We start from the raw sequence: 25,540 nt of genomic DNA, 5'->3' as shown, positions 1-25,540 counted from the left end.
CATTTTGTCTGTTTTTCGGCTGTTGTTTTCGATATTTTTAGTCGTGTAGTGTATTCAAATGTACGGATACCCACATGACTCTAATGCAACACACATAACATCCTATGAACACATAGCCCTGAAGACTTTAGACCAAGCCTCTGTGGCGCTCGCAAGTAGTGGGCGCATAAATAAGATTGGCATTATAAACGAAAGTACAAAGTTAAAACGGAAAGTGAGATGGAGACACTCTGAGGATGGGGAACTCCGCGCGAGCGAACCCCGAGCGACATAGAGACTCCGAGCTGACTCGTGATTGGTTCGGGGTGCCACTCTTGTTGAAATAGCGTTGAATTAAAGTTTAACATGCACTAATTCTAACATTTCTTCCTCCCACAGAACATACTATCGTCTCAAAATAGCTAACTTCCTAGTTACCAACCCAGTACTCAAGCAACTGCACCACCCAAAGAGGAATCGCGTAGGTTTTCTTGAGGCTGCAGGTCTTCGCAAGTTCAATTTAAATATGTACCAGCCCAAATATGATGTATCCAATTGAGTGTGACGGATCGGTAACGTTTCTCTTGTTAGTTCTATATTGGTCTTATTTTCGCTACATGCACCGACCATTACTTAAACCCAAGCCACCCCGTTAAAAGAGCCGAATGCTCATGTACAGTACCCGTTTCCTTTTAAGGATCGGGTACTCGAATATTTCATGTATCTTTTCTAGTCCCAACGAATACAAGTGACTTAAGGCTTGTCTATTTACGCGATATACCGTCGCACGATAAGTTATTATATACATGGCATATCAGGACTAACATTGAGGTTCTTGGGAAAACCTCCAGCTAGCACGTACTCAAAACGCCAGCGAAGATAAATACATACCCTGTACATGTACATGCGTTTAAATGTGATTACGGCGCTAATACTAACAGCTTTGAGATGACATACTCGTCAAGTAAAAGTGCATCGGACAGACAGTCACCGGTGGAGTTGGTACCATCCATGACCAGCGACTACTTATTCTAGCAAGGATATGAGAACAAGATTACTAAGTCCAAAGCTAGTGTATAGCTTGCTTTTTGATTGGTTGGCGATCGGTAAATGCATAATAAGCGATCAGGCACTCAATCGCATATTTGGATGTTCATAGGATGTTATGTGTGTTGCATTAGAGTCATGTGGGTATCCGTACATTTGAATACACTACACGACTAAAAATATCGAAAACAACAGCCGAAAAACAGACAAATGAGTGTGGGTACAAAACACCCAGCCTATATGCAGAAAACCCGTGGTCCGCGTACCGCATACGATTGGCTCTCACCCTACCATCGTTTCTCATCAGCTTAGGCTCTATTGAATGGGTGAGCAACCTGCAAGAAAGCTGTAGTTGTGGCTGAGTCTTGCTTACCGTCTAGTACCGCTTGGGCTGGCAGCACAGTTTGTCGTTGTCCCAGGTGTACTTGCTGTCGCAATCAGGCGTTCCGTAGTCAGGAGTACGAGGCCCACAGTATCCGACCGAGAGCCATACCCTTCCCGGTGCACCCGTCTATAAGCGATGGTTAGACTCATATGCCTAGCGAGTGCATAGATAGTTTCAGTGCTCACGGAGGCTGGGGTGAATTGACAGTCGACCCCCTGGTCCCTTGGACATGTGCACATAAATTATATACACGTAAACTTATGGTAAGTAATGTTTCAAGGCTAAGGAAGCGGCTAATCTATCTGATTCTAGCCTCGTCCAAAGTTGAGCAGCCGCCTAGACACTAGAGTGCCTTATGCGTACATGGATCGATGGTCGGTTTCCAGAGATCTTCCACGGCAGACAAGCCATCATCCGTACTCGATGATCGCCTTGTTCCTGATACAAGAACCGTTCTCGATATTGCCGATGCGTGAATGAGCTATTAAGCGACTTTGCACTTAGAAGGGCAGGTAGAACTTGATTCAACTATAGCGTCGGCTCGATGGACTCAATGTATGTATTCACAAGCTATGCTGCACTCAATCGCTACGACTAGCAGATGCGATCATAAAATGCTGCACTAATGAGACCTTTCCGTCCAGGCGCACCCAAATCTAACCTCACGCAGATGCTGGGCTCGAGAATGGCTATAGATCGAGCACTGTGAGAGCCTTATTGTATATGTGTCCAGGCGGGACTTGTTGCTTATTGACGCCGTGACTAGCTAATGGTGCCTATAGCTTGCTCTGAGTCTACCACAGTGTCTTAGTTACCCAAACTAATTATCCCACGTAACTATATCACCTCTCCTTTTCTATAACATCTATCTACCCCCTAACCTTCCATATATGTGGGTGACAGGAAGTGGTGTATAGTTGGTGCGCGACCTAGCCCCAAGTCCCTCCAAGAACAAAGCTCTCACTTCACACTCCGTGTACCAGATGTCGTAGATATAGTTTAAAGCTATTGGTCAAATACCAAGCTTCCTATCGTCGCATTCTTCATACCATCGGATTACCATAGTCTGGGCATCGTGCTGCTACATGTAGCGTTTTATATTTTCCAAGTATTGGTTATATGCATGCTCAACTAAGCATCCTCAGACTTTGCGAGCAAACGTAACCACCCAAACGATATATGTATTCGAGTGTAGCGAAGTTCGGGAATATATGCAACGGATACAAATAAAGACATGCACCAAGCAATACTACATGCCACGTCCCAAATCTAGAAATCTGAAATGATTGAAACAACAAACTCTATAGTTCGTGTCGTGGGCCAGTCTACGCAGAGCTGCTTCCACTAGCTGTCCGCTGATGTTGGCGAGCGTCGATTTGTTCTGGTTTTTTATCCACCTGGGATTGATCGGAAACATTCTCTGCCTCTCTATTTCAATTTCTTCTTTTTGTTCGTCCCCGTCCAATAGCCTCTTGCTTCCTCGACAGCGGCCAGGTTCCACATAGCAGTAGACTCGTGTGTTAGCTGGATCTCTGTTCTCTTTGAAGGTTTGTTCAGCTGTAATATGGAATCAGTAAAAATGTAGCATGTTGCTAATGATGATATTTACCGCAACGAAAATAGCACTTGCAATGATTACGCAGGTTCCTACAGACTCAACCCCGATGGGCTCACGCCAAATGCGATGCGCTCAAATATGAGAGAGAACACAATCTGGATATAGAGTACCATAGATCCTCGGGACGCAGTTTCGCGTTGAAGACCCAGAGTCAAGAATAGCTGGAATAGGTGGTCAGTATTTAATTAAGGAGTGGAACACGATATAATCTAGCGAACCTGTGCGAGAAACCCAAACAATCCGACAATGATAAGCATTCCAATCCAAGTCCACTGACGAGGAAGACCCATTGCCCATGCGTCGCGATTCCTGCGACCACCGAGACCAGCACACACCAAACCGAGAAGTACGACATCGTGTGCATGGGATGAGCCCGCTTTCCAATGACTCGAAGGGAGATATCTGGTAGAGCATGTCGTTTTTAGCATGATTTTTCAAGGTAAAACATAAGACTTTGACGCATACATGCAGCTGAAGCACCAAGAACGCCTAGCATAGCCACGCTGGATCATCGAGTTAGTCGATTAACTCGGGGTGGAAAAGAACGTACCCAACAGCGACCATGCGTTCGGCTCGTAACAACAGGACCCCCAGCTCCGGCTCCGGTGTCTGCGCGATCACTCCCCCCAAACAAGGATGTGGGTTTGGCAATCAACACCACACCAGCAAGTGAGGCAACTGTCCAAAAACGATATGATCAGTCTTAATATACGGTGTAGAGATAAGGCTTACGTCCTGCTACGGCTTGCTTCCATGACACGGCTTCGCGAAGAAAGAGGAAGCCGAAGGCAGCCGTTACAGTGGGCGCAAGGAACGTTAAACCGTTGCGTCCGAAAGAGACATGTAATGGAGGGAATAAAAGTCCGAAAAGCCCAAAGAACCTGTAGCGCTGTTGTTATAGGAGTATAGGGCGATCGAACTAGCATATACGTACCCAACTACACCCCGATAACCAACCACTTCCTGACACCTTCGGACCGAGGATAGGGTCGGGAACTCCTGCTATAAACCTGTACTGATTTGTCAATCTCTAAATTATGCAAAGGGATGGGTAAAAACGTACATGTACACTTGACAGCACACGTACGTGATGAACATTCGAATGGCAACCACCTTGATACGTTTCAACATTGCGGATTGTGAAAAAAGGGGATACAAATAACTTACTTCGAGGTCGGAACAGGATCATCCAAGGCCGTTAAAAACTTGACGCTTAAATTCATCAAGCTAAAGAAGAACTGGCTCGCAGCGATGATAAAGAGACCTTGGTTGCGTTTGAAGAATTCTGCAATGCGCTAGGCTTATTTTGGACCGTAGTGGGACCATCTTCGGTCGGCACAGGTGATGGGATGAAGGCGCGTCTTTCCGCTGACGTGTCTAAAGACTGGGAGGAACGAGAGGTCGTAGCAGGGGCCATAGAGTGAGACCACTAGAAATTCAAGATGACGAGTGTTAAAGTGTTAAAGTGTGGAGCGTAATAGATATTCCGGTTTTATCGTTTGCCGATGCCGCCGTTAAGTGGCCGTAGAATTAATTGTTTCCGCTAGCTCCAAATTAGATAATTTTATATAGCCTAATAGGTCGTGGATCTATGAGATAGGTTGTAACCCCTCAGTGCCTGGGAAAATGAACCCAGCCTTTTGGAATAAGCAGCGTGTGACCAAAAAAGTCAAAGGGAACTCACGAGACCTGAAGGTTGATGAAGATACTAATACCGTTTATTCTCGTTAGCCAAGGGGCGTGGGTGGAGTTTAGCTGTGGAGAGTGGGGGTGAACGACCAACACGATCGCGAACACGCGAGAGCCCAGTGGTGGTAAATGGCTGTGTGTTTTATTTGGTGCCTTTCATGCCGTGACCTGATATATTAGTCATTTGCTGATCATTATACCCTATATCCAAATACCCGCAAGCATCCTCGGGCCGGCCCTTGAAATTCGAATGATGTCATCGCACACCATTGGAACTTCTGGGTCTGTGGTGGCAAAGGGGTGGTTTGCTTCATAGACCAAGTAGCATACGGGTTTGATTCGATTCATGATATTCCGAACACTAAACATGATTCTGAAGCTATCGGGACCAACAGGAAAATCCTGGGTATATCAGGTAAGATGCAAATTCAATAGAAGAACTTCAAAAGTAGGGTATATCTTACATACCACCTCATTTCAGACTACGTAACCGAAGACATTCACCGAGATTGATCACTCAAATGGTTGTACGCTTCAAAGCCGCGCTAGCCTAATTTAATTTCAGTGTACTATGATCCCATATACTCATGTTTCAGCAGATCAGACTGTGTCGATAACTGGCCCATTCGCATTGCGTGGGTACATCTGCTTTCTACATTGGCTAAAAATACAATCCGAACCTATCACTATCGCAAAGCGTCCATTGTGTCCGCGGATATGAAGATGAAAAAGGAAAAGAAAAGAAAGACCGACAAGTGGGAATCGAAAGAATATGTAAGATGTCGACTAGCGACTATCTTGGTTCGAAAGGTGCGACTCGGTGTTTAGATTGCCAACAAGCGAGGATCGCTGGACGGGTTGAAGAACTTGAGGTCAAAAGAGCCATTCTTGCCCTTTTCATGTCCCCTTGTGAGAGGTAGTTGATTCGTAAGAGGTAGCAGGAGACAGGGTAGCACCTCCAACAAATGGCGAATCAATAAACATTTGAGGGTCTACGTCGACATATTTAGAGGTAGGCTTGGCAGCAGCGGTTTGGGCTTGGCTGTTCACTACTTGTTCGCCTGAAAACATGTGTCAGTTAAATAACAGTTCTACTCATTGGGCATGGTTAACCTACTGGACTGGTTGGATCCATGCTTCGATTGAGATGCTAGGTTGGCCATAACTGCAGAGCGAATAGCCGAGCTAGCAGGCAAGTTGGAGACGCTTGGGCGGCGCTGCTGTTGCATAATGGTGGCGCGGACAAGGGGAGCACCGAACATTTTATAGATCGAGTAGATTAAAGTGGCTGGAATTTCCCGAGTTTACGTGACGTTTGAACCAAGCAGTACAAGCCAGAAGAGTTACAAAAAACCAAGGGAAAAAAGAGTAATAAGTAAAGCTAAAAGAAAAGGGAAAAAAGAAAGCAGATAGGCAACCAAGTGGACCAGACTGGGTGACCTGGGGGGACATACGGAGTCTAATAGAGGGTTTTATATATCGTATTCACTATCGCTTCTCGCGTCTTGGCAAGGTAGCCGTTGCCTTGTTGAAATCCAATAGCCACTAGACTGCTGGCAACACATCGAAGGGGGTGAAAGCAACGGCCTTGTGCACCTCACAACCTTGATAGCTCGTTCAAAGTGCCAAGTTCTTTGTTGCAGACGAGCTGCGGACACGAGGTGCTTGGATGAAACTACGAGTCGCGACTATTGTCATCTAAACTGGGGTGGACCCTGTGCCGAAGTCCAAGTCTACAATTCGCGCCGTGATTAGAGAGAGGCTTACGTTACCCAGTGCTTGGACCGCCATCCCGGGTAAATTTTGGAGTTTCACCGAGCGCATATCCTCCTGGGCGGGGCTCCTCGTGTACGCATTCCTTCGACGATCAGTCTTTCTGATCTTTCCTTCGCGTACCTATGTATTTGAATGGTATGCTAAGCAATAGGTTGCTTAGACGATGTACTGGGTGCCCTCGCAAAGGGGCGAAATTCGCCCAGTAAAACACTCTGGTAGGAGTGAGTTTCGCTTCTGTCTATCTATTGGAGCAACTACTGTACGGGACCTACGGTAGCCGTAAACGCCGAGCCCTTGTACAGTCAACTCCCTCTACTGGAAACCTCCATAACCGCAATCGCACTAAATTAGCGCGTTTTTCTTGCGGGGAGATGTGGGGATGACAAATTGGAACAGGTCCGGCCGCCGGCACACACGGGAGGTATATGCGTCAAAAGCATAGCCACATCGTGCGATAGAAAATGGTGGAAAATTCACAATACGGGAAATAATAGAGACAGAAGGCTTGAATTTTTATAACTACTATGTACGTAAAAGCAGTAACAAGATTGCTTCGACCTTGTCGCAATCACTCGGACCCCCGCCCCTTTTTTTAAGCACTTTGTCACTCATCTGATGCCTGTATTCGCTCACCCTCGTTCTTCTGTGTGTAAAAATACACCCAACCTCTTATATTCATTCCTAAGTCGTAGCTTTCCCGTAACTTGTGGCCAAAGATACCTGGACAGATTGGGAGATTGTAGAGGAATTGACTAGGGAACGAATAAATAAGTTTCTAAGCAAGGAGGATAACTAGTTTAAGCTTAGAGGACTTCTATAAACATCATAATAACCATAATAATATGTATATATAGTGCACGTACATCCGTTTTCTGTATAATCAATCTTGGGAATAACTCTGTGATCCTCTTAAATGCGCTGACTAATGTATCATGTGATGTGTTACATCAGCAGGAAACCCCGCGGGGCACCAGATTGTAGAACTCGCTTAGGACATAAATTCTAGTGCGTTTCACAACCATCAACTTGCAGGTAGAGGGAGTTGACTGTACATAGCGTAATGGACTTCTAGCTCTTCCATTGGCATCGAAGTGATCGAAACCCCTAAAATCAGCGCGGCGTTTGTCTCTTGAAGCGAAGACAGGAGACTATTTAACACTTCCATTTCAACATGCTCAACGCGTCTTCGTCTGTGTTTCTTCCACACCCCACCGTCGTTTGTGCACATCGCGGGGCAGATTAGTGCTCACTCTCTAGCTCATCTCTTAAAGCCTCACTCTTTTGGCTTGATTTTTGTCACACAATGATTACATTCTCAAAGCTTGCCTTGTCGTTATTGGCTGTAACGCCGTTTGTCCTCGCCGAGTTGGAGCCTGCCAGTCCAATTCACCAAGTCCATCGCTCCCGCGCCCACAAGCTTCGCACCGCTGAATCTACCGCGGCTGCTAACTCTACAATCACAAAGCGTGCACCCGCTCTACGGTTCCCATTCGGCTCGACCAAGGTCCGAGGTGTAAACTTGGGTGGCTGGCTTGTTCTTGAGGTAAGCTGGCCAATGTTATACGCATGATAACTTCAAGTAATACTAACCCACTTGCATTCAGCCTTGGATCACTCCTTCGCTCTTTGATAACACAGGTAATAGCGCTATCGTTGATGAATTCACGTGAGTGCACATCAGTACGTTATAATAGTATATCAGTCATTAAGACGCCTGTAGCTTTGGCCAATTACAAGATTACAATACCGCTCATGCCAAGCTTGTGGCTCATTGGGATACGTGGATCACAGAGTCAGACTTCGCTGCTATCGCCGCTGCAGGGTGAGTTCTCTCCATTTCCCCCCCCTAATAACACAATTTCAAATAACGCCACAGCTTGAATCACGTCCGTATCCCGATTGGTTACTGGGCATTCGAAATCTCTGCTGGTGAGCCTTACCACCAAGGCCAGTACCCCTACCTCTTCAAGGCTGTCCAGTGGGCGCGAAACCATGGCATTAAAGTTTTGATTGATCTCCACGGTGCACCGGGTAGTCAGGTAAATATAACTTCTTTACTTTGTTGACGTTTACAAAGCTTACGTCGTACTCAGAACGGATTCGATAACTCTGGACAGAGGGGCTCGGCTACCTGGCATACAAATTCGCAGAATGTCGCCAGGACTAATGCGGTTATCAAGACTCTTGCTGCCGAATTCAGGTACGTTGAGTCTCTGGGTAGATGAAATCATATCTAATGCGAATTTCAGCAAGTCAGAATATGCCGATACTGTGACTTCTATTGCTCCTCTTAACGAGCCTGCTGGCTTTGTCGGTGGAACCATGTTGGATGTCGTTCGTCAGTATTGGTACGACTCGTACGGAAATATTCGATACCCCTTTGGGTCGTCTACGCAGGTAAGCATCCGATCCGCCACCCACGCAGACAAGATGCTTATGCATATACTCCCGCCTCACAGGGCGACTTGCTCGAAGTAATCCATGATGCCTTCCAACCACTCAACTCGTGGAGCGGCTTTATGAAATACCCTAACTTTGAAGGCGTGGCGATGGATACCGTGAGTCACTCTGACATTGTCACGTCAGCCAAATGCTAACTGTCCATCCAGCACCACTATGAAATCTTCTCGGATGCAGAAGTTTCTATGACTTGGGAACAACACATTCAGGTAATGCGTACAACTTCCTCGATATGTCGGATTTCGCTTACGTGATAACAACGTAGACTGCTTGTAATTTCGGAATTAACACCATAGGATCTTACTCTAGCAATAACATCTGGACCTTTGTCGGAGAATGGACCACGGCGCCCTATGACTGTGCCAAGTACCTCAATGGTCGTGGAATCGGAGCTCGCTACGACGGTACCTTTGCCGGTTCGTCCAGAAAGGGCGACTGCACTCCATTCACCGGTAACAGAAACAAATTCTCCAACGAATACAAGAACTTCATGAGGCAGTATTATGAGGCTCAGGTTAGCGCATTTGAGCGCGGCGGAAGTGGATGGTTCTATTGGACCTGGAAGGCCGAGGATGCTGATGAATGGAGCTACCAAGCCGGATTGGCTGGTGGATGGATTCCTACGAATCCCAGCGATCGTCGGTTCCCCAACATCTGCGGCTAATTATAAGGCAAATCTTGATATTCTTTATTATCGCTTGTTTTGTGTCTTTTCATTAGTAATAATTACCATTTTACTCTCGCCGAGCCAACGATCATGCTTTTTAGCTCATAATACAATTACGCATTAATTATAAGCTTCGATTAGTATTCTTTTGTGGGATAGGAACGGGTATCGATATGCCTAATGAAGTCCTGGTAGTTCTCGAGCCGAATCGACCCGATGAGAGTCTAGATGTTATATGTCATGCCATAATACTAAGTACAGAACAACTATTTTACATCAAATCCCAAGTTCTTTCTTATTTTTGTTTTTGTTTTTATATAACCATCCAGAGTGGTAAGGGAGCGGACTTGCTTATTGCAGCGAGTTTAAGCACAAAGTACATACCAGGTAAAAAAATCTAATGATTAGAAATGGAGTAGACGACCCTTAAACCGTGGAAGATGATGATTTTGAAATCAAGCAGTCTTATCAACGGATGATATCCTCGAGCTGGGTGGTCGGGACCGCCTGGGTATATGCGCGACGTTTCAACCGGGTTTGCGTGCGTTGCTCGTACGCATAAGCGAACCCAATCAGACTTGGCTCAGAATAAGCTGTCCCTACAAAAGATAGGCCAAATGGTACGCCCTATCAATACCAAAGTTAGCAATAGTATGTGAATGACCATGTGAATTGGTGTACCGGGGCTGGGAACACTGTGTTAGGTCCAGCGCTTGATGGGACAACAGTCGTATCATTTGGATGGAACCCCAGAGGAACTGAATGCAATCCATCTCTCGTTAAGGTATCAACCACGAAACTGTCGTGCGTCGCTTACCTGTGATCATTGGATATCCGGCAATCGCTGCTGGAATGATCATTGGGCCTATAAAATGCATGGGTACAAGCCTTCTGATCACAGTCATACCCTCTCACCGTTGCTGGGAACTACAAGCGCGTCTAGCTTGTAGGACTTGAGCATTGCGTCGATGCCTTGCTCGCGTGTTTGAGCAAGATTCGTGCGGAGTGCATCGTAATAGGCCGAGTCGTAGCCCGAGGTCATGTTCGATGCAAGGAAACTAGCAAACATCTAGCAATCCTTGGTCCTGAAATTTCTGTTGAAACTCACATGTTTTGGCCTTCGTACCCTGAGGGCTGTTCCAGTTCCTTGCACGCATCATTAAAAGCGATGAGTTTTGCCAGGGAGGTCACACCTGTCGGAATGGATTTCAAACTATTCAAGTACTTGTTGATCTCAATCTTCATCAATCGAGGACCATCAAATTTGGCTCTAAATATGTAATCGACGAAACGTACCTTGAAGTCTACAGCAAGTACAGATGCCATACTGTTCTGTAGAGAATCGAAGGAACTACCCAATGAAGATTCGACAGGGTCCACAACAATACCACCCAAAGAACGAATTGTATCCAGTGCCTTGACAAATTCGGCGTTAATGGCTGGATTATTTCCGGTAACCGCGTCGTTAGTGAATATGTCTCGCGGAACACCAAATCGTTTCCCTTTTATCGCGGCCCGGTTCAGAAATTGCGTGTAGTCGAGGGTCTTCTTGGGAGCAGTTTGGGTATAGTTATCCTTTTTGTCGCGCCCAGCAATAACAGTCAGGATAGCAGCAGCATCTGCAACGTTCCTGGCAATCGGGCCAATGGTATCTTGGCGAGATGAGACAGGAATCACTATCCCAAATTGGTAAGCCAAGCTCAGAGCCCCAAGCCTACTGAAAACACACACCACCAGTCCTCGAGGTTAGCCCTACCGTAGGCTTGATCCCAACCACGTTGTTATAACTAGACGGACAGATAAGACTCCCCACTGTCTCTGTTCCTAATGACGCAGTGGCTAGTCCAATAGCTGTAGCCACGGCGCTTCCGGAAGAGGAGCCACAAGGGTCGGCGCCGGGATAATACGGGTTGGTTCCCTGTCCGCCACGAGCTGACCAGCCTTGAGCAATAAAAAGGTCTCGAAAGTGCATCCACTCTGACTATGAGGTCATATATCTTAGCAAAATTGGCATTTCATCTGCCTATTCTAGCGAAACTTACCAGATTAGCTTTTCCTAAGATAATCGCTCCCGCCTTGCGAAGTTTATCAGCAACGGTCGCATCTCCTGGAAAAGTGGAACCTAATAAGGCATAGGAGCCAGCAGTGTTGTTCATTCCTGTAAAAGAAGACTGTTAACTTAACTAGCCCTGTCTGAAAGAGGACTTAATTAAGTTCACCTTCACTCGCAATATTGTCCTTGAGCAAGATTGGGATACCATGCAACGGCGAACGTTTCCTTCCCTTCTTGCGCTCGTTGTCGAGCGAAGCGGCTTGCTGTATCGCCTTGGGGTTTATTTCGATGACGGCACGGAGCTTAGGCCCCTTGAGATTGACCTCCTCGATACGTGCTAAGTATGCCTGAGCGACTAATCAATGAGAGATGTTTTTCGAAGAGAACAGGGACACACTTTGACCAGATCAACGCTAGAAAATTGACACCTCTCTAGGCCATATTGCAATTCAACAATCGATGCTTCATAGAGATCGGGATACTTTGGCGTTTTCGAGTAGGTCGCGGTAGCACCGTTTGAAAAGAGTGACAAAATTAGGGTAATAGTCAGGTAGCAACCCAATAGAGGCTGCATAATGAAGAGCAGAAAGGACAGGAAGGGCGGGTGGATTTCTAGATGTCTGTTGTAGATCAGCGCGCTTTTGACCGTGGTGGGAGAGAATTCCAAACGGATTGAACATGGGGAAAATTCCGACTTCTTTCATTTCCCGTCATCAAGGCACACGCCCAGCGTTCCATCACCGCCGGTGTCGCGCCGCCGTGGTCAACCAGCGACCCTGATCAACATAATTTGACACGTGATACATTTATACATCACAGAATGAGGCACACAACAGGGAATAGGGTCCCAACTGGAAGTCCCAACTGAAAGGATCATTTTTCACTTGGATATGGACCTCTCGCTTAGAGAATGATATCTTGAAGCTGTGTTTTCGGAATAGCGTCCTTGTATGCGAGTCTTTTCAGCCGGGTGTGTGTACGTTGTTCGTAAGCATAGGCAAATCCGATCAGGCTGGTTTCGCTATATGCTGTTCCCAGGAATGATAATCCAAACGGCACACCCTATGAAACAACATTAGATGCCAGTGAGAGTAAGGAGTTTAATTGCTCACCGGCGCAGGAAAGACCGTATAGGGTCCAGCGCTCTCAACATGCGTATCGTCGGGATGAAATCCCAGTGGTACTGATTTTAGGTCGTCACATCAGGTGACTGTCTAAATTCAGGCAAAAAAGTTCTACCTGTGACGATCGGATACCCAGCAATTGCCGCAGGAGTTGTAGTATACCCTAGAACCAGTGCGTTGAGTGCGTCGTGAATTTCAAAAGAAGTGCTGTTCCGCGTACCATTGCTCGGGAGGAGTAACGCGTCAAGCTTGTACGACTTAAGTGCACCGTCAATTCCTCGCTGACGTCCCAGTTTGTAGTTCTCGCGGAGTGCATCGTAATATGTCGAGTTGTACCCTGAAGTTGCCTCTGCATCAATAAATCTAAATGCGCCATGTCAGCCACAGTTTGGCATTTACTGAATCTCCCAGCGTACATAGTTTGGCCTTCGTAACCTTTCGGCTGCTCTAGACCCTTATAAGCATCATTGAACTGGATAATCTTTTCCAAGGTACCCGTCTTGGTCGGGATAGACTTCAAACTCTTCAAGTATTTATTGAGGTCAACCTGGAATCGCGTGAGACCCACTCACAAAAACAACGTTGAGGTCACCAACCTTGAGATCTACCTTTAAAACAGTCAATTCTTGGCTATCGGGGATTTCATGTGCGTCTGGTAAATCTGCGGGGTCAACCACGATTCCACCAAGGGAGCGAATTATATCCAATGACTTGTTGAATTCAGCGTTGATACTCGGGTGATTGCCGGTAATAGAGTCATCTGTAAATACCGCTCGGGGGACACCAAAACGCTTCCCTTTGATTGCGTTTACATGAAGGAACTGTGTGTAGTCTGGGATCTTGGATGGCGCGGTCTCTGTATAGTTATCTTTCTTATCTCGCCCAGCAATGATTGATAGAATGACAGCTGCATCCGCCACACTTCTCGTCATCGGGCCTACTGTGTCCTGATGAGACGATATCGGGACCACTGTAGTCAAATGTATGAGCAAAAGTTATTCAATGTGCAAATAGACCATTGTCCTACCGCCTTCCCTAGAAGTCAAACCTACTGTAGGTTTGACACCGACAAGGTTGTTATAGCTTGATGGACATATTATACTCCCATCAGTTTCGGTTCCCAGTGATCCAGCGGCCAGTCCTATAGCTGTTGCCACTCCGCTTCCTGACGAAGAGCCACAAGGGTCAGCTGCAGGATAATAAGGATTCGTTGCTTGACCTCCAACAGCTGACCATCCCGATGCCGAGATGAAAGTACCACGAATATTTGCCCATTCGGACTAAGAACAATAAAATATGATTTTCTCAGTGCATGAGCGTAAGAGAGAGGTAAATTACCAAGTTGGCTTTTCCAAGTAATACTGCGCCAGCTTTTCGAAGTTTGGCAGCAACAGTTGCGTCACCGGGAACGACCGACTTGAGAAGTGCATATGAACCTGCAGTGGTATTCATACCTAACAAATGACATAATCGTTCCTGTAGAAGTATCTCAACAAAGGAATTTCTTACCTTCGCTCGCTAAGGTTGCAATATTATCCTTCAACAATATAGGTATGCCATGCAAGGGGGATCGTTTACCCGTTCTCTTACGCTCGGCATCGAGTGCTGCGGCCTGGGCTATGGCTTGGGGATTCAATTCAATGACAGCACGAAGTTTCGGCCCTTTCAAGTTGACTTCATCGATCCGCGCGAAATATGCCTTTGAGATCGTTCAATGTATTGGATGTCGTGGATAACTCGTGGGGGGGTGGGACGTACTTTCACTAGATCCACGCTTGTAAAGTCACCTTTATCCAATCCGTTCTGTAACTCCCCGATGGATGCTTCGTACAAGTCAGGGTATTTGGCCGTCGGGGAGCGGGCAACAAATGAGAGGGTCGCCGGTGGAAGCAAGGATAGAAATGAGAGCAATAAGAAAAGACAAAACGTCCTTTTGAAACGGTGCATTGTGGTGAATAGCTGCCCCATAGCGCGAGCTTACTGGGTCCGGCTATTTAGCTTGCGGGAGCCTCTACCTCATGACATCCGAGTGTGGTTCTCCAATACGTAAATGTATTTCGGCGCTCAAGCTACCTTAGGGGAGGCTAATTTCCACATGGTTTGAACTTCCGAGTCTCGAGTGAGCAATGATTGTCATGATTTACAAAACTTCGACTATGAAAGACGCTGGTTTTTCGACCTGTTAAGCCATAATCTACGAATCGGAAGCCCAAATGACTTGAGCTCAATCCAGTATTTGACAAAGATTCAGCATCAAGCTTAAGATATGATTAGTCTCCATCGTTTCTTCCGCAATTAACTTTCTGAATAATCAAACCACAAAACTGGACTGTGAGACCCAAGATAGGACAAAGTTAGATAAATGCAGGTAAGATCTGTGAGAAGTCTTCCAAGGAATGACTATAAAGGGGACAAACGAATGCGACCCGAAGTCATGACTGGTGCGATCCACCGGCCCGATCATCCACGGTATCGTTGAAAGCCCTCGATGATGTAAGCCTACTCAGCTGTATGCACCGTATCATCGACTAGCAGTTTATTAATGATTCACGGAGTAACGTTGGTGGGTTGCTTTAATGAAACCAGAGTCCAACTTCATAAGTTCTTGCGGCTAATGTCAACAACATATTGTAGCTTTCACGTTACTGTATTCGTTAGTGGATGTGCATTGAACGATGATTATATTTGCCGAAAGGGCAAATCATATCTGGCCTGGCTCTCAAGTGAATCGATAAAATCCGAGGGTTATAACTTCCCATTATCCCGTATAATATGTATCTACGGTATGAATACACTAATCGACTTTTACGCTCGCATACACTCTTAGATCCAGTATCCGGCCTTGACACCGGCAACACGAGTGCGCAGGTACCTCTTCTTCTCAGCCTGAACAGATCGCTTCTCCATGTCCTCCCTGAGTGCCTCTTCCGCCTCGGCGATTGTCACTTCCCGCTTCGCAGGAGCCTATCACAACAGCATTAGCATGAGCATACTCTTGTGAAAACAACTTTTAAAACACTCCTCACCTTGCCTTTGGCTCCTGCTTCAGCAGCATTTGTAACCGGTACACATCCACCAAACGGTCCGGCACGAGCCGCATTGCGGCATCGTACAATGCAAGCGTTGCCGTCTGGGCCACCAGTGCACGTCGTACCCCTACATTCACACGAACCCCAGAGTCAGCGCATATACTCAGAGAAAATATGTCATCACATACGCTGGCATCTGAGCCACAAGCGGGAAGTCCTCAGCCTTGGCTTGCGAACGCGAGTTCTGGCCCGGCACATTGGTCGTCACCTCCATGGCCACAAAGTTCTGGCCAGATGCGTCCGCAGAGACGTCGCATGTGTATGGACCAGCGCCGTCACCGTTGACTTGGTGAACAGTCATCGTGACCGACCCATCGGAGCCAACCGATGCAAGACCAGCAGAAGATGCCTCTGATTGAATGTGGGGTATAAGTAAATGAGGGTGTGTACTAGTTCGGCAGTGGACTCACCCGACATCTGAGCAGCCATATCGTTCACGCCACCGGCGAGAGTACGTCCGCAAGCTTGGGCATCGCCGCTGGCGATTTCCTTGTCACGGATGATGGATGTGTCGGTCTGTCCGTTCCGTCAGTTCTAACCTTCTTACCCCACATAACAGTAGACGACAACTGACCTGGAAGGGGTTGCGCTTGGTACCATCACGGGGAGTAGTGTCAACGACGCCAAATGCCTGACCGTTGACGCCGTTCTCGCCCTTGACAGCAACGATGGCACCGTGTGCGTTGACTGCGGTGGCAGCAAAGAGAGCAAGGAGAATGGAAGCGACCTGCGACTTGGAGAACATGATGTAAAGATGAAGAGCTGAAGAGTGAACCTGTCACGAAAGCGCTAGCGCTGAAGAAAGAAGAGTAAGAAAAGTGGGAAGTGACTACCGGAGTGAGGAACTAGGATTGACCGTAGATGTGTTTTATACCAGGACGAGTACAGAATGACCATAGGCACGAGATGAGCGTCACTCATCAGTAGCGTTACCGAGTACGTAATTTTTTGCATTAGTAACCTCAAGTTAGGAATAAGAAACCAAGAATATAACTTTGTAGTCTAAACGCTGGGCGTGGCCATATTCAACTAGAGAAAACGCAATACAACACAGTAACTTGTTGGAGATAGGTGCGAACTTTAGAGCATCCGGTCGCTAAGCAGAGCTGACTATATGAACAAGGTTTTTCGAGTATAGTTAATTCAATATCGATGTATAACTTTCTTTTAGCTCGCTAGTGCTCGAAGGGCTTTACAGAATCTTCTTATGTCCCAGCTGAGTATATGATTTAGCTGGTCATAGGGTACAGACCTACCAAGGCTGAAATCGTACCCACGCAAGTACCAGAGATTTGCAAATATTCATCCAGCCGACGCTCAGCTAGTATACATAGTCGAACAAGCTATCTGTATCCGCCGATGGTAATGCAAGCCCTGTATGAATAGAAAGTCGTGGTCGCAATAAAGTGACCAAGGAACATGTTCAACCAATTCGAAATAAGTTGGTCCTGACAAGCGCTAGGCCCACCAGGCCAGTGGCACGCGTTTCTAGATCTAGCCTATCCAGATCTAGGCCTCTCACAAAAATAGCACACTATCGGAGAGGTTACACAGCCTGAATCAGAACTAGCCGCTACGAGAGCCTCGGGCTTCTTGTGCCAATATGCATCCGCGCATATGCTATAGTAGCATGCTCCGAACCTCCTCTCCGAGGGAACTATGTGCATATACCTTTAAAGCTCTCGAAAACTCATGAAGATTTTGTACTATGAAGATCATAATCGATACACAATAAAATAATAATCCAAGCAATCCCAATCTTGGAGACAATTGTTCAAGGAAGCTTCAATGAAATAAATACAAGTAGAGAATTCATTAAATAAGTTATTTAGCGGTATTGGTAATTGCCATTCGCTGAATGATCTTGCGCAGGGGGGAATGGGTTTGCATATACGTCATCTTGTTCACTCGAAGAGAGGTCGGGAGTGGCAGGCAGTCGGCGTATTGGGGGCGAAGCAACTCGGGTTGGACTGTTCACTCTGGGACCCAGCGCCAGTGCGGGCGTAAACGGGGTGGATTCAAAAGTGGTTTGTGGAGGTGGAGAGGCCGGAAACTGGGGTGGTGACTGCGCAAGCGCTGAGGAACCATACGGATCAATTGGTTTGGGCGCAGGCGCTTGCGAGTACTGTGGAGCATATTGAGGTATGGAATCGCGGAAAACACTGGATGACAGGAGCGGTGCTTCATCCGTCGAGGGCCCCTCATCGCTGAATGTGACTCGGCGTTGTCCTGTTTGAGAGCGACTTTTTGGTTTTGTTCCTTGTCCAAGTGGAGACGGCGAGATAACACCGAACTCTCGCTGACCTCCACTGGTACTGGTCGGTTGGCGCGAACGAGTGACTAATGTACTATCCGAGTCGTTGGTAGAAACCCGACCGTAAGATCGCTGTCCGAAGCTATGAGGAACCGCGTATCCGACATAGGATGTCGAGTCCTCTTGTTTGCTCAAGTACATCTGCTCCTCGTATCTGTTCAGTCTGTCTCGGAGATCACCAACGTCGGATCGGGCGCGCAAAGCAATGACGACTGAAACAATAAAGGCGATGAGCAGGCCAACCGCGAAACAACAGAGCGCGATGATCATCGCGTAGTATTTGGACTGGTAAAAGGGCACATTGATGTCGGTAAGAGGCGCGGAAGTGGGTGTCATGGAGGTCGTTTCTGAGCTCGACGAATGAGTTGATGTCGACGACTGAGTGGATGATGATGATGACGAAGACGTGGGGCTAGTCATACTGGATGTTCGGGTTGACGTAACCACAACAGATACTGTTGTGGTAGCATCATTCGTAGGAGTCGTCAAAGACGCCACAGAACTTGTTGTTGGGAAGGGTGCCGCAGAATTTATGCTGGTTGCGGACTGAGCGGGAGCATCTGTGGAACTAGACGCGGCAGATGAAGTCTGACGCGCATTGAGCTATAGAAATGGGGAAAGGTAAGTACAGTGCTATGTTGTTGGAATGGGCAACACTCACTAGTTTATCAACCGCCTCAGGGTTGTGTAGTTCTCTTGGCAGAGATGCAGCACACGTGCTCAATGCGAGCAAAAGACCGAGCCACAGATACCTCATGGAGGTGAGAAGGTAGCGCAGAAGCCTTCCAAGAGAACTTCAAGGTATATATACAGCCCAAGAGCTTGCGCAAACCCTCCTTCCCTGTTTTATTCGAAGGAGTGATGGCAAGAACAATGCCCGTGCACAGCACGCCACTTCCAAGAAGTCAACGTGGTCTGTAGTCAGCTTCGATAACTAACGCATCAAGATTGGATATATGCAGTTGCACAGGTTTCAGAAGAAATTATGACAGAATTGGCTACTGGTGTAGGAGATCTAGGTAACTTCTAATCACGATCACGACTCCAAGGTTGACAACCCTCGAGGGTGGCGATTCAAAGGTCAGCTCAGGCTTGGTATCGCGCTTGCATTATATATTTGGCCACCACTCGGTATTTTCATTGAAAAATACATTTATGTAACAATCTTCATATGAACGGATTTAGCGCGAGTAAGTTGATCGTAGCCTACGAATTTAATTATAAAAGTTTGTTTCAGTCGGAGCAACCTCAACCATATCTCGCTCACCAAATTTACTCAAGCTCACACCTCTCCCGCTATCCTTGACTCCAGTCCATGCAAGCGCAGGGTCAAGGTAGTCGCACCGATTGAGGAATACAGTGCCAGTTTCGAGCTGATCGACTAATTTCAAAAAGGCGGCCTCAGACTCAGGCTTATCAGACGTCCAGATGGACGCAGTCAGGCCATATGGAGAATCGTTCATGAGCTCCAAGGCGGCCTCGTCGGACGCAACCGGCATGATCCCGACCACAGGGCCGAACGTTTCTTCCTTCATCACGTCCATTGCTGAAAGTAATTAGGCAAACCTCCCGTTTATTGGCTCATTTACTTACTGTGATCCACGTTGACTAGAACCTGAGGCGCAACATAAGTGGTCCCTCTGGCCCATCCTTAGCACTCATAAAAAAATCAGAACATTGCGTACTTACGGCTTGGCGACAGGGAAGAGGTCTTGAGGAACAAGAGCCTTGGCCCCTGATTTGACTATGTGCATCATCAGTAAGATTATAAGCATTATGATGGATGGATCGAGACTCACTCGCATCATCCACTTGCTTCCTGATGCGATCAGCACTAGCGACCGAAACAACAGGCCCGAGATTAGTGGTTGCGTCAGTGGGATCTCCCAATTTGTATTTCTAAAGGAACCGTTATAATTGGCCTTTTTGCGCGCGGTGTGGAACCCGCCCACCTTGACTTGATCCGCATACGCCGAAACGAATTTATCGTAAATGGAATCGTGGACGTAGATACGCTAAGGTTTCGTCAAGGGTGGATCCGGGAACATTCGTGAAATCTATCTTACCTCTACCGCGCAGCAGCTCTGGCCGGAATTGAAGAAGGCACCTAAGCCAGATATGAGATTGGGATCAATAGAGAATGTATGCGCGCACCATCGACCAGTTCCGCAACGGTGTAATCTAGGTTTGCATCGCTTCGAACATAGGCAGGGTCTTTGCCTCCAAGCTGAAGTCGGTTAGTTCGACTCCCATTACCATCTCACCATGACTTACCTCGAGGGCAACTCCTTTAAACCCGCTCTTCACAGCACTTTGAGCCACAGACTACAATAATTTTTAAGTACAGCATCAAAAGATCCTAGACGAGCCGAACCTTTCCATTTGCGACACTACCGGTAAAGCTCACAAAGTCGACCTTGGGATGTTCGACAAGATGAGCAGTGAGCTTGGGCGAAAGATGCGTGACCAAAAACACGTCCGCAGGGAGTCCAGCCTTCTCAAAAGCACTTTGAAGCCGGTGAGCAGTGAGCTAAGCATATCCTGATCAAACCGGTAATCTAAGCTATCAAGGACTCGTACATACTGGCGTCTGTGGAGAAGGCTTGAGGATAACTGAATTGCCTGTATAAATGGATCCGCTAGTTTAATCGATTATCACAAGGAACGTTTTGATCGCACATACCCGCAATGATCGCCGGAAGAACTGAATTGATCGAGGTTAAGAATGGGAAACTGTACGCCAGGTGAGTCGGACTATTGGCAATGGCGATAGGGGGGCAAAGGGGATACGCTTACTTCCAAGGCGCGATAACAAATACAACTCCCAATGGTTCACGTTTGATATATCTCCTGAAGCCTGGTTTATCCGTGTCTTTCAATTCAACAGGGGCTAGCGATTTCTCGGCAATAGAGAGCATGTAATTTGCACGCTCTAGAGTTCCACGAATTTCACCAGGATTTTGAGAGACAGGACTGTGCGATTGATGATTGTACGTTGGGCGTAACGGGTAAGCGTAACATCGTGCTTACCGGCCCATCTGTTTCGTGAGCTCAAGCGGGATATCGTTATCCATTGCCTTAAATTCTTCCTAACGCTACGAGTAAGAATGATCGACTAATCTTAACCGAACCAACTTACGACAAACTTTCGACCAATCTTCAGCCTATCTTCCAATGACACATTCTTCCATCCTTTCTGGGCCTTTCCGGATCGCACTACCAATTCATCCAGCTCAGGTACGGAGGGGTATTGGTAGGTAACCAAAGGCTCCTGTGAATGAGGAATTATAGTGGTTTGGGATGACGGAGACATCGTGGACAATGCTAAGAATGCGGTTCGATGATCCCGGCCGATCAACGAGCACGTCAAATCGCGGCCGAGGCCTGGGGCGTGGCCTGACGTCCACGTAAGCGCCCGTCGCTTATGGCAAGCGTCCCCGGAGCCTAGGAGTGCCGGCGGCGATCGTTGTTGCCTCCTGACTACCAGGGCGAGGGTATGGTACCCTCCGAGCCACTAGACTGCGTGGATTTACCCACTGGGCCACTGAAGCCTGCCAACGCTGACGACGCATGTTCGCGAGGCAAGTGCTCTGCGTTGAAAACGGGACCAAAATTAACCACAATCTATTTTGCTTCCACTCCACCAGGGCCTCCCCTTCCACCAGAATTACATGCAATTATAATCGACTACGTAGCTACGTACGAGGATGAACCCAATTGGTTGGCCGTCAAGCCTATGATTCGGGATACTCTGCGCGCTCTCTGTATGGTCAATAAATACTTTGAGTCCCTCGCCGTCCGATACCTCTACTCACGGGTGCACATCACTACCCAATCCCAACTCGCTGCCTTCCGCAAAGCAATTGCCTATTTCGGTCGACCAACCGCTTTGGCTAGATACGTACGAAGTTCTCTATATCGTGCACAACCCACATTGCATCGTACCAGTTTTCGGACGATTTACTTGCCGTCTTGCACGCTCTGCATCTAAATCTCGAACGCTTATTACTGGATGTGCGTCGACGCCAACACTTCCGCCCGACGCGTTCTCCAAACGGTCAAGACACGGGGCCGGTGATCTTATGCGGGGGAACTTCGAAGCTCGTCACCCCTACTTCCATCTTCAACATGCCATGGCCCAAATTAATCGAAGTGTCTATATCCGAGGGTCTGGATCAATACGTGCGCTTGTCCCACCTTCCTCAAGCTTTCGACAATGTCAAGCGTCTAGCCCTGGGGTACACCATGCTCACAGAACACACGATACGGACACTGAAAAATCTACCATGGCTGGAGGAATTGGTGTTGGTCAACTCGTCTATCCGATGGTCAGATTTTAAACAGGCTCTACCGCCCGACCCCATAATTACATTACTGAACGACTCTCCTAATCTTCGCCGTTTCGTGTGGATGATGACCCCTAGACCTCGGTGGGACATGGAGAATTCATGGGACGACCAGACTACGTTCGACGACGCCGAGCATCTAAGCAATGTCCCAGACGTTGAGGTGTTTTACTGGCCAGAAATACAGTCTGATGAGGAAACTCTACAAGAAGGACTGGCAGGCCCCCGCTTCTTGGGAGAGAGTGCCAAGTACGGGACGTTGTGGGAGCAGATTGATTAGCCTTGCATTGATATCTAGGAAGAAATATACCACAAGCTATCCATGTATACAACTATGTATTTACACCCTGTATTTTCGCCCAGTATTATTAAAGAAGTTTTGCAACACATATACCTGGAACCTTTGGGCCGGTCAGCTGCGAAGTTACAGATACATATTCAGTGTAAAGGACGTACACTGCCATGGATACAATGGCCAAGCTCTCAAGTACCGCATACCAAAAGAGTTTACTAGAAAACAATTGTGAGTGACGACTTTGGGGCAAAGCCCAGGATACATACTTCTGAGTTGACTTGACTAAAGAGAAACCTCGGTTTTCACGAGTGTGGAAACTACGACCACGGTTATTAGAGATGATCACCAAAAACCGAATGATACAACATACTATTTCTGAGTTCGTTCCACCGTCGCCAACATGCTCTTGAGCTTGTACACGCTTTCCTCCAACGCACTCGTGTGATCCGAAAGTTGGCTAGCACGCGCTGGGGGTTCCCTCCTCGGTTCACTCTCCACCATGATATCAAAGTCGACTAGCTTCTCTGTGAAGGACGACATGTCGTTTTCGAAGCAAAACGAGTATTCGCCCACTTTGTTGGCGGTGAAAATGTAATCGCCTTGACGTTCCCGCTAGCAAGGCAAATACAAAGGCATATTAAATTCTGGTAAAAGTAAACCCTAGAACGATACGCACCTGGCCATCAATAATCTGTTCGTTCAGAGGGTCCTTGACTTCAAAGTCGATATCAAAATCTCCTCCACTTTGCACCTATCACAGCATCACTCCACGCCTCTACCTTGTACAACCCAAGACACGTACTGCAAAGTAAAACTGGGCAAAGTTCAAAATGTTTGAATCGATCACTACACACAGATCAGACTCACCCCAATCTTTTCTCCCTCCTTGTCGACATCTGCGTAGAAACACAATCTTTGATTTGGTGGAATAGTAGTCGTCAACGCGGTCGCAGAGACCGAGGCGATAGCACCAGCAAGCAACGTGATAGCAGTCAGTCCACGCATCTCAGTATATCACAGATATCCCAAGTCTTTTGCTTTTCGTGAAATTATTTTGTAGTGGTCTATTAGTGTAATAAAAGAATCGTTAGGAGTTGCGCGACGTGGTTGACCGTAACCTAAGCGTGATCGGGCGCTTAATAATTTGAAAACACTTGGCCTCCGACTATGGTGATCTTAGAGTGAGGCAGTACCCGTTTGATTGCATACATTAGACTCAAACGTGGTGACCTCACGGGTTCAAGACAACAATAATATGGAGTCAATTTGGCTAAACATAACACGGTAACGATGAGCAACGCCTATCCAAGCGCTGTGGCGGCTCGATATTTTAAGAACGTTTTGGGTGATCGGTTCAGAGTAGTCGCAAGACCGGTCAGCTTTCGCTCTCCAACTTGGTGCATCAAACACGCTCAGATGGTCCACCGGCCGATGAGCAAGCTAGTTTCAAAATGTGTTAGTTCGATCTTCGGGATATCACCCTCAACGCTATTGTAATTAACTTACTCAAAGAGTCCCATGATGGTCCACTTTCGATTTTCGGCTTCGGGGAACACAAGCGATCGGGGGCCGTAAAACACCTGTAGACTCGGGCGTATGAGTTTCATGCTCCGATACTGTGGGGGAAAGCAAAACGGGTTCACCTCGTCGTCAACTTCATTGCTTTTCCTTGGAAGGCAATGCAAGAATTTCCAGTCGGGGTTCGCACCACCTTCTTTGCACAATTTCTCAGTAACTTGGTAACCTTGGAAGTCCTTGAGTCGTTGCGCCTTCTCAGCCTCTTGTCCCATGGAAATCCTTTGTTATCGTTGCGAGTAAGTAGTAAGCCAGGCCAAGGTCATGCCCGAGGTTATTGGCACGTACCAAGTATCCGTCACAACTACATCCGCTCCCTTGACTGCTTCATACGGATTGTCGGTCCAGAAAATATTCTTCTCGCAGCCTAATTCCTTCACCCGATCCCAGACAGGTTTCGGACATTGGTACGCCTACGAAGAACGTTTCATTCGGTTAACTCTACCCTATGCGTCATATGACATAAGAGCTCTAGGATACCTGTTGGGGAGGAGTTCCGACGCGGACTTGGTGCCCTAGGCGAGGCAGAGCAACCAAGATGTCATGTAAAACGTTTGATGAGTCTCCAAGCCATGTAACAGTGAGAGGACGCAGGGAAGGAAGGTCCTGTGTGTATGCATAAGTAATATATCCGATCCGAGTCATTGACGCATGACGGATCGGGACGTACCGAGTCTGTCTTTGATTTGGGCGATCCCCCGAATAGATGAGCGTGCTCATGTAAGGTCAAAATGTCTGCAAGAATTTGAGTAGGATGCCATAGCGAAGATAGTGCATTTATGATTGGTATGGGCGAGTGCTCGGCAAGTTCCTAGCTCGAGTCATGAAATATTATTTAATTTTTAAATTAAACTACACTCACCTCTATTTCCTTGTGTTCCCCAACCCGAGCAAATACTCCTTGACACATACCGCCTAGAACATTAATGGTATCTCTAGCACTCTCATTCACACCCAGTTGAATATCTTCTCGCCCCAAAAATAGCGCACGACCACCCAATAGTACGGTACTAGTCTCCGCAGCAACCCGAGTCCTAGTACTCCTTTTGCTAAACAAAAGTGCGATTGTCTTATTAGCCATGTTTGCTCAACGGGAGGCAGTGTACGAGTCGAGGCAGTATAG

General features: G+C 47.2%; 11 protein-coding genes across 11 annotated transcripts; 2 read left to right on the top strand and 9 right to left on the bottom strand.

The window, feature by feature from the left end:
• Nucleotides 1-1,402: 1,402 nt before the first annotated feature.
• RhiXN_07763 (integral membrane family protein) lies at nucleotides 1,403-4,446 on the bottom strand (the record flags this gene model as incomplete). The annotated part of the gene is made up of 9 exons (XM_043327579.1): nucleotides 1,403-1,537; nucleotides 2,712-2,968; nucleotides 3,067-3,190; nucleotides 3,248-3,431; nucleotides 3,495-3,532; nucleotides 3,580-3,707; nucleotides 3,762-3,910; nucleotides 4,197-4,234; nucleotides 4,294-4,446. 9 exons carry the CDS (start codon nucleotides 4,444-4,446, stop codon nucleotides 1,403-1,405), a joined length of 1,206 nt encoding a protein of 401 aa, XP_043182964.1.
• A 1,169-nt stretch (nucleotides 4,447-5,615) lies between these two features.
• RhiXN_07762 (uncharacterized protein) lies at nucleotides 5,616-5,980 on the bottom strand (the record flags this gene model as incomplete). Its single annotated transcript, XM_043327578.1, has 2 exons — nucleotides 5,616-5,779; nucleotides 5,836-5,980. The coding sequence occupies 2 exons, from the start codon at nucleotides 5,978-5,980 to the stop codon at nucleotides 5,616-5,618; spliced, it is 309 nt and encodes a 102-aa protein (XP_043182963.1).
• Nucleotides 5,981-7,797: 1,817 nt separating this feature from the next.
• On the top strand, nucleotides 7,798-9,618 carry RhiXN_07761 (Cellulase (glycosyl hydrolase family 5 protein); the record flags this gene model as incomplete). The annotated part of the gene is made up of 9 exons (XM_043327577.1): nucleotides 7,798-8,037; nucleotides 8,099-8,160; nucleotides 8,215-8,316; nucleotides 8,371-8,533; nucleotides 8,588-8,694; nucleotides 8,744-8,891; nucleotides 8,954-9,052; nucleotides 9,104-9,163; nucleotides 9,220-9,618. 9 exons carry the CDS (start codon nucleotides 7,798-7,800, stop codon nucleotides 9,616-9,618), a joined length of 1,380 nt encoding a protein of 459 aa, XP_043182962.1.
• A 471-nt stretch (nucleotides 9,619-10,089) lies between these two features.
• RhiXN_07760 (amidase) lies at nucleotides 10,090-12,248 on the bottom strand (the record flags this gene model as incomplete). The annotated part of the gene is made up of 10 exons (XM_043327576.1): nucleotides 10,090-10,248; nucleotides 10,303-10,379; nucleotides 10,439-10,486; nucleotides 10,537-10,679; nucleotides 10,730-10,860; nucleotides 10,918-11,297; nucleotides 11,353-11,602; nucleotides 11,664-11,779; nucleotides 11,841-12,021; nucleotides 12,072-12,248. 10 exons carry the CDS (start codon nucleotides 12,246-12,248, stop codon nucleotides 10,090-10,092), a joined length of 1,662 nt encoding a protein of 553 aa, XP_043182961.1.
• Nucleotides 12,249-12,577: 329 nt separating this feature from the next.
• RhiXN_07759 (amidase) lies at nucleotides 12,578-14,745 on the bottom strand (the record flags this gene model as incomplete). The annotated part of the gene is made up of 9 exons (XM_043327575.1): nucleotides 12,578-12,736; nucleotides 12,787-12,857; nucleotides 12,914-13,161; nucleotides 13,215-13,321; nucleotides 13,371-13,768; nucleotides 13,826-14,078; nucleotides 14,137-14,252; nucleotides 14,308-14,497; nucleotides 14,557-14,745. 9 exons carry the CDS (start codon nucleotides 14,743-14,745, stop codon nucleotides 12,578-12,580), a joined length of 1,731 nt encoding a protein of 576 aa, XP_043182960.1.
• An 876-nt stretch (nucleotides 14,746-15,621) lies between these two features.
• Nucleotides 15,622-16,632, bottom strand: RhiXN_07758 (uncharacterized protein; the record flags this gene model as incomplete). The annotated part of the gene is made up of 5 exons (XM_043327574.1): nucleotides 15,622-15,762; nucleotides 15,825-15,954; nucleotides 16,016-16,238; nucleotides 16,298-16,403; nucleotides 16,462-16,632. 5 exons carry the CDS (start codon nucleotides 16,630-16,632, stop codon nucleotides 15,622-15,624), a joined length of 771 nt encoding a protein of 256 aa, XP_043182959.1.
• A 1,083-nt stretch (nucleotides 16,633-17,715) lies between these two features.
• Nucleotides 17,716-18,958, bottom strand: RhiXN_07757 (uncharacterized protein; the record flags this gene model as incomplete). The annotated part of the gene is made up of 2 exons (XM_043327573.1): nucleotides 17,716-18,804; nucleotides 18,863-18,958. The coding sequence occupies 2 exons, from the start codon at nucleotides 18,956-18,958 to the stop codon at nucleotides 17,716-17,718; spliced, it is 1,185 nt and encodes a 394-aa protein (XP_043182958.1).
• A 396-nt stretch (nucleotides 18,959-19,354) lies between these two features.
• On the bottom strand, nucleotides 19,355-21,514 carry RhiXN_07756 (aldehyde dehydrogenase family protein; the record flags this gene model as incomplete). The annotated part of the gene is made up of 15 exons (XM_043327572.1): nucleotides 19,355-19,407; nucleotides 19,469-19,747; nucleotides 19,795-19,841; nucleotides 19,891-19,945; nucleotides 20,001-20,100; nucleotides 20,154-20,216; nucleotides 20,268-20,308; nucleotides 20,356-20,428; nucleotides 20,476-20,526; nucleotides 20,576-20,731; nucleotides 20,786-20,823; nucleotides 20,885-20,934; nucleotides 20,998-21,174; nucleotides 21,232-21,290; nucleotides 21,341-21,514. 15 exons carry the CDS (start codon nucleotides 21,512-21,514, stop codon nucleotides 19,355-19,357), a joined length of 1,416 nt encoding a protein of 471 aa, XP_043182957.1.
• A 183-nt stretch (nucleotides 21,515-21,697) lies between these two features.
• On the top strand, nucleotides 21,698-22,827 carry RhiXN_07755 (uncharacterized protein; the record flags this gene model as incomplete). Its single annotated transcript, XM_043327571.1, has 2 exons — nucleotides 21,698-22,102; nucleotides 22,150-22,827. The coding sequence occupies 2 exons, from the start codon at nucleotides 21,698-21,700 to the stop codon at nucleotides 22,825-22,827; spliced, it is 1,083 nt and encodes a 360-aa protein (XP_043182956.1).
• An 88-nt stretch (nucleotides 22,828-22,915) lies between these two features.
• Nucleotides 22,916-23,847, bottom strand: RhiXN_07754 (endosomal cargo receptor (Erp3); the record flags this gene model as incomplete). Its single annotated transcript, XM_043327570.1, has 6 exons — nucleotides 22,916-23,057; nucleotides 23,109-23,159; nucleotides 23,213-23,454; nucleotides 23,519-23,593; nucleotides 23,645-23,656; nucleotides 23,710-23,847. The coding sequence occupies 6 exons, from the start codon at nucleotides 23,845-23,847 to the stop codon at nucleotides 22,916-22,918; spliced, it is 660 nt and encodes a 219-aa protein (XP_043182955.1).
• Nucleotides 23,848-24,254: 407 nt separating this feature from the next.
• RhiXN_07753 (ornithine carbamoyltransferase) lies at nucleotides 24,255-25,498 on the bottom strand (the record flags this gene model as incomplete). Its single annotated transcript, XM_043327569.1, has 7 exons — nucleotides 24,255-24,282; nucleotides 24,349-24,422; nucleotides 24,486-24,639; nucleotides 24,706-24,830; nucleotides 24,898-25,023; nucleotides 25,088-25,228; nucleotides 25,280-25,498. 7 exons carry the CDS (start codon nucleotides 25,496-25,498, stop codon nucleotides 24,255-24,257), a joined length of 867 nt encoding a protein of 288 aa, XP_043182954.1.
• Nucleotides 25,499-25,540: the final 42 nt, after the last annotated feature.

This window comes from Rhizoctonia solani, chromosome 9 (genome assembly GCF_016906535.1).
Source record: "Rhizoctonia solani chromosome 9, complete sequence".
Lineage (NCBI taxonomy): Eukaryota > Fungi > Basidiomycota > Agaricomycetes > Cantharellales > Ceratobasidiaceae > Rhizoctonia > Rhizoctonia solani.
This window is presented reverse-complemented; position numbering and strand designations above follow the sequence as displayed.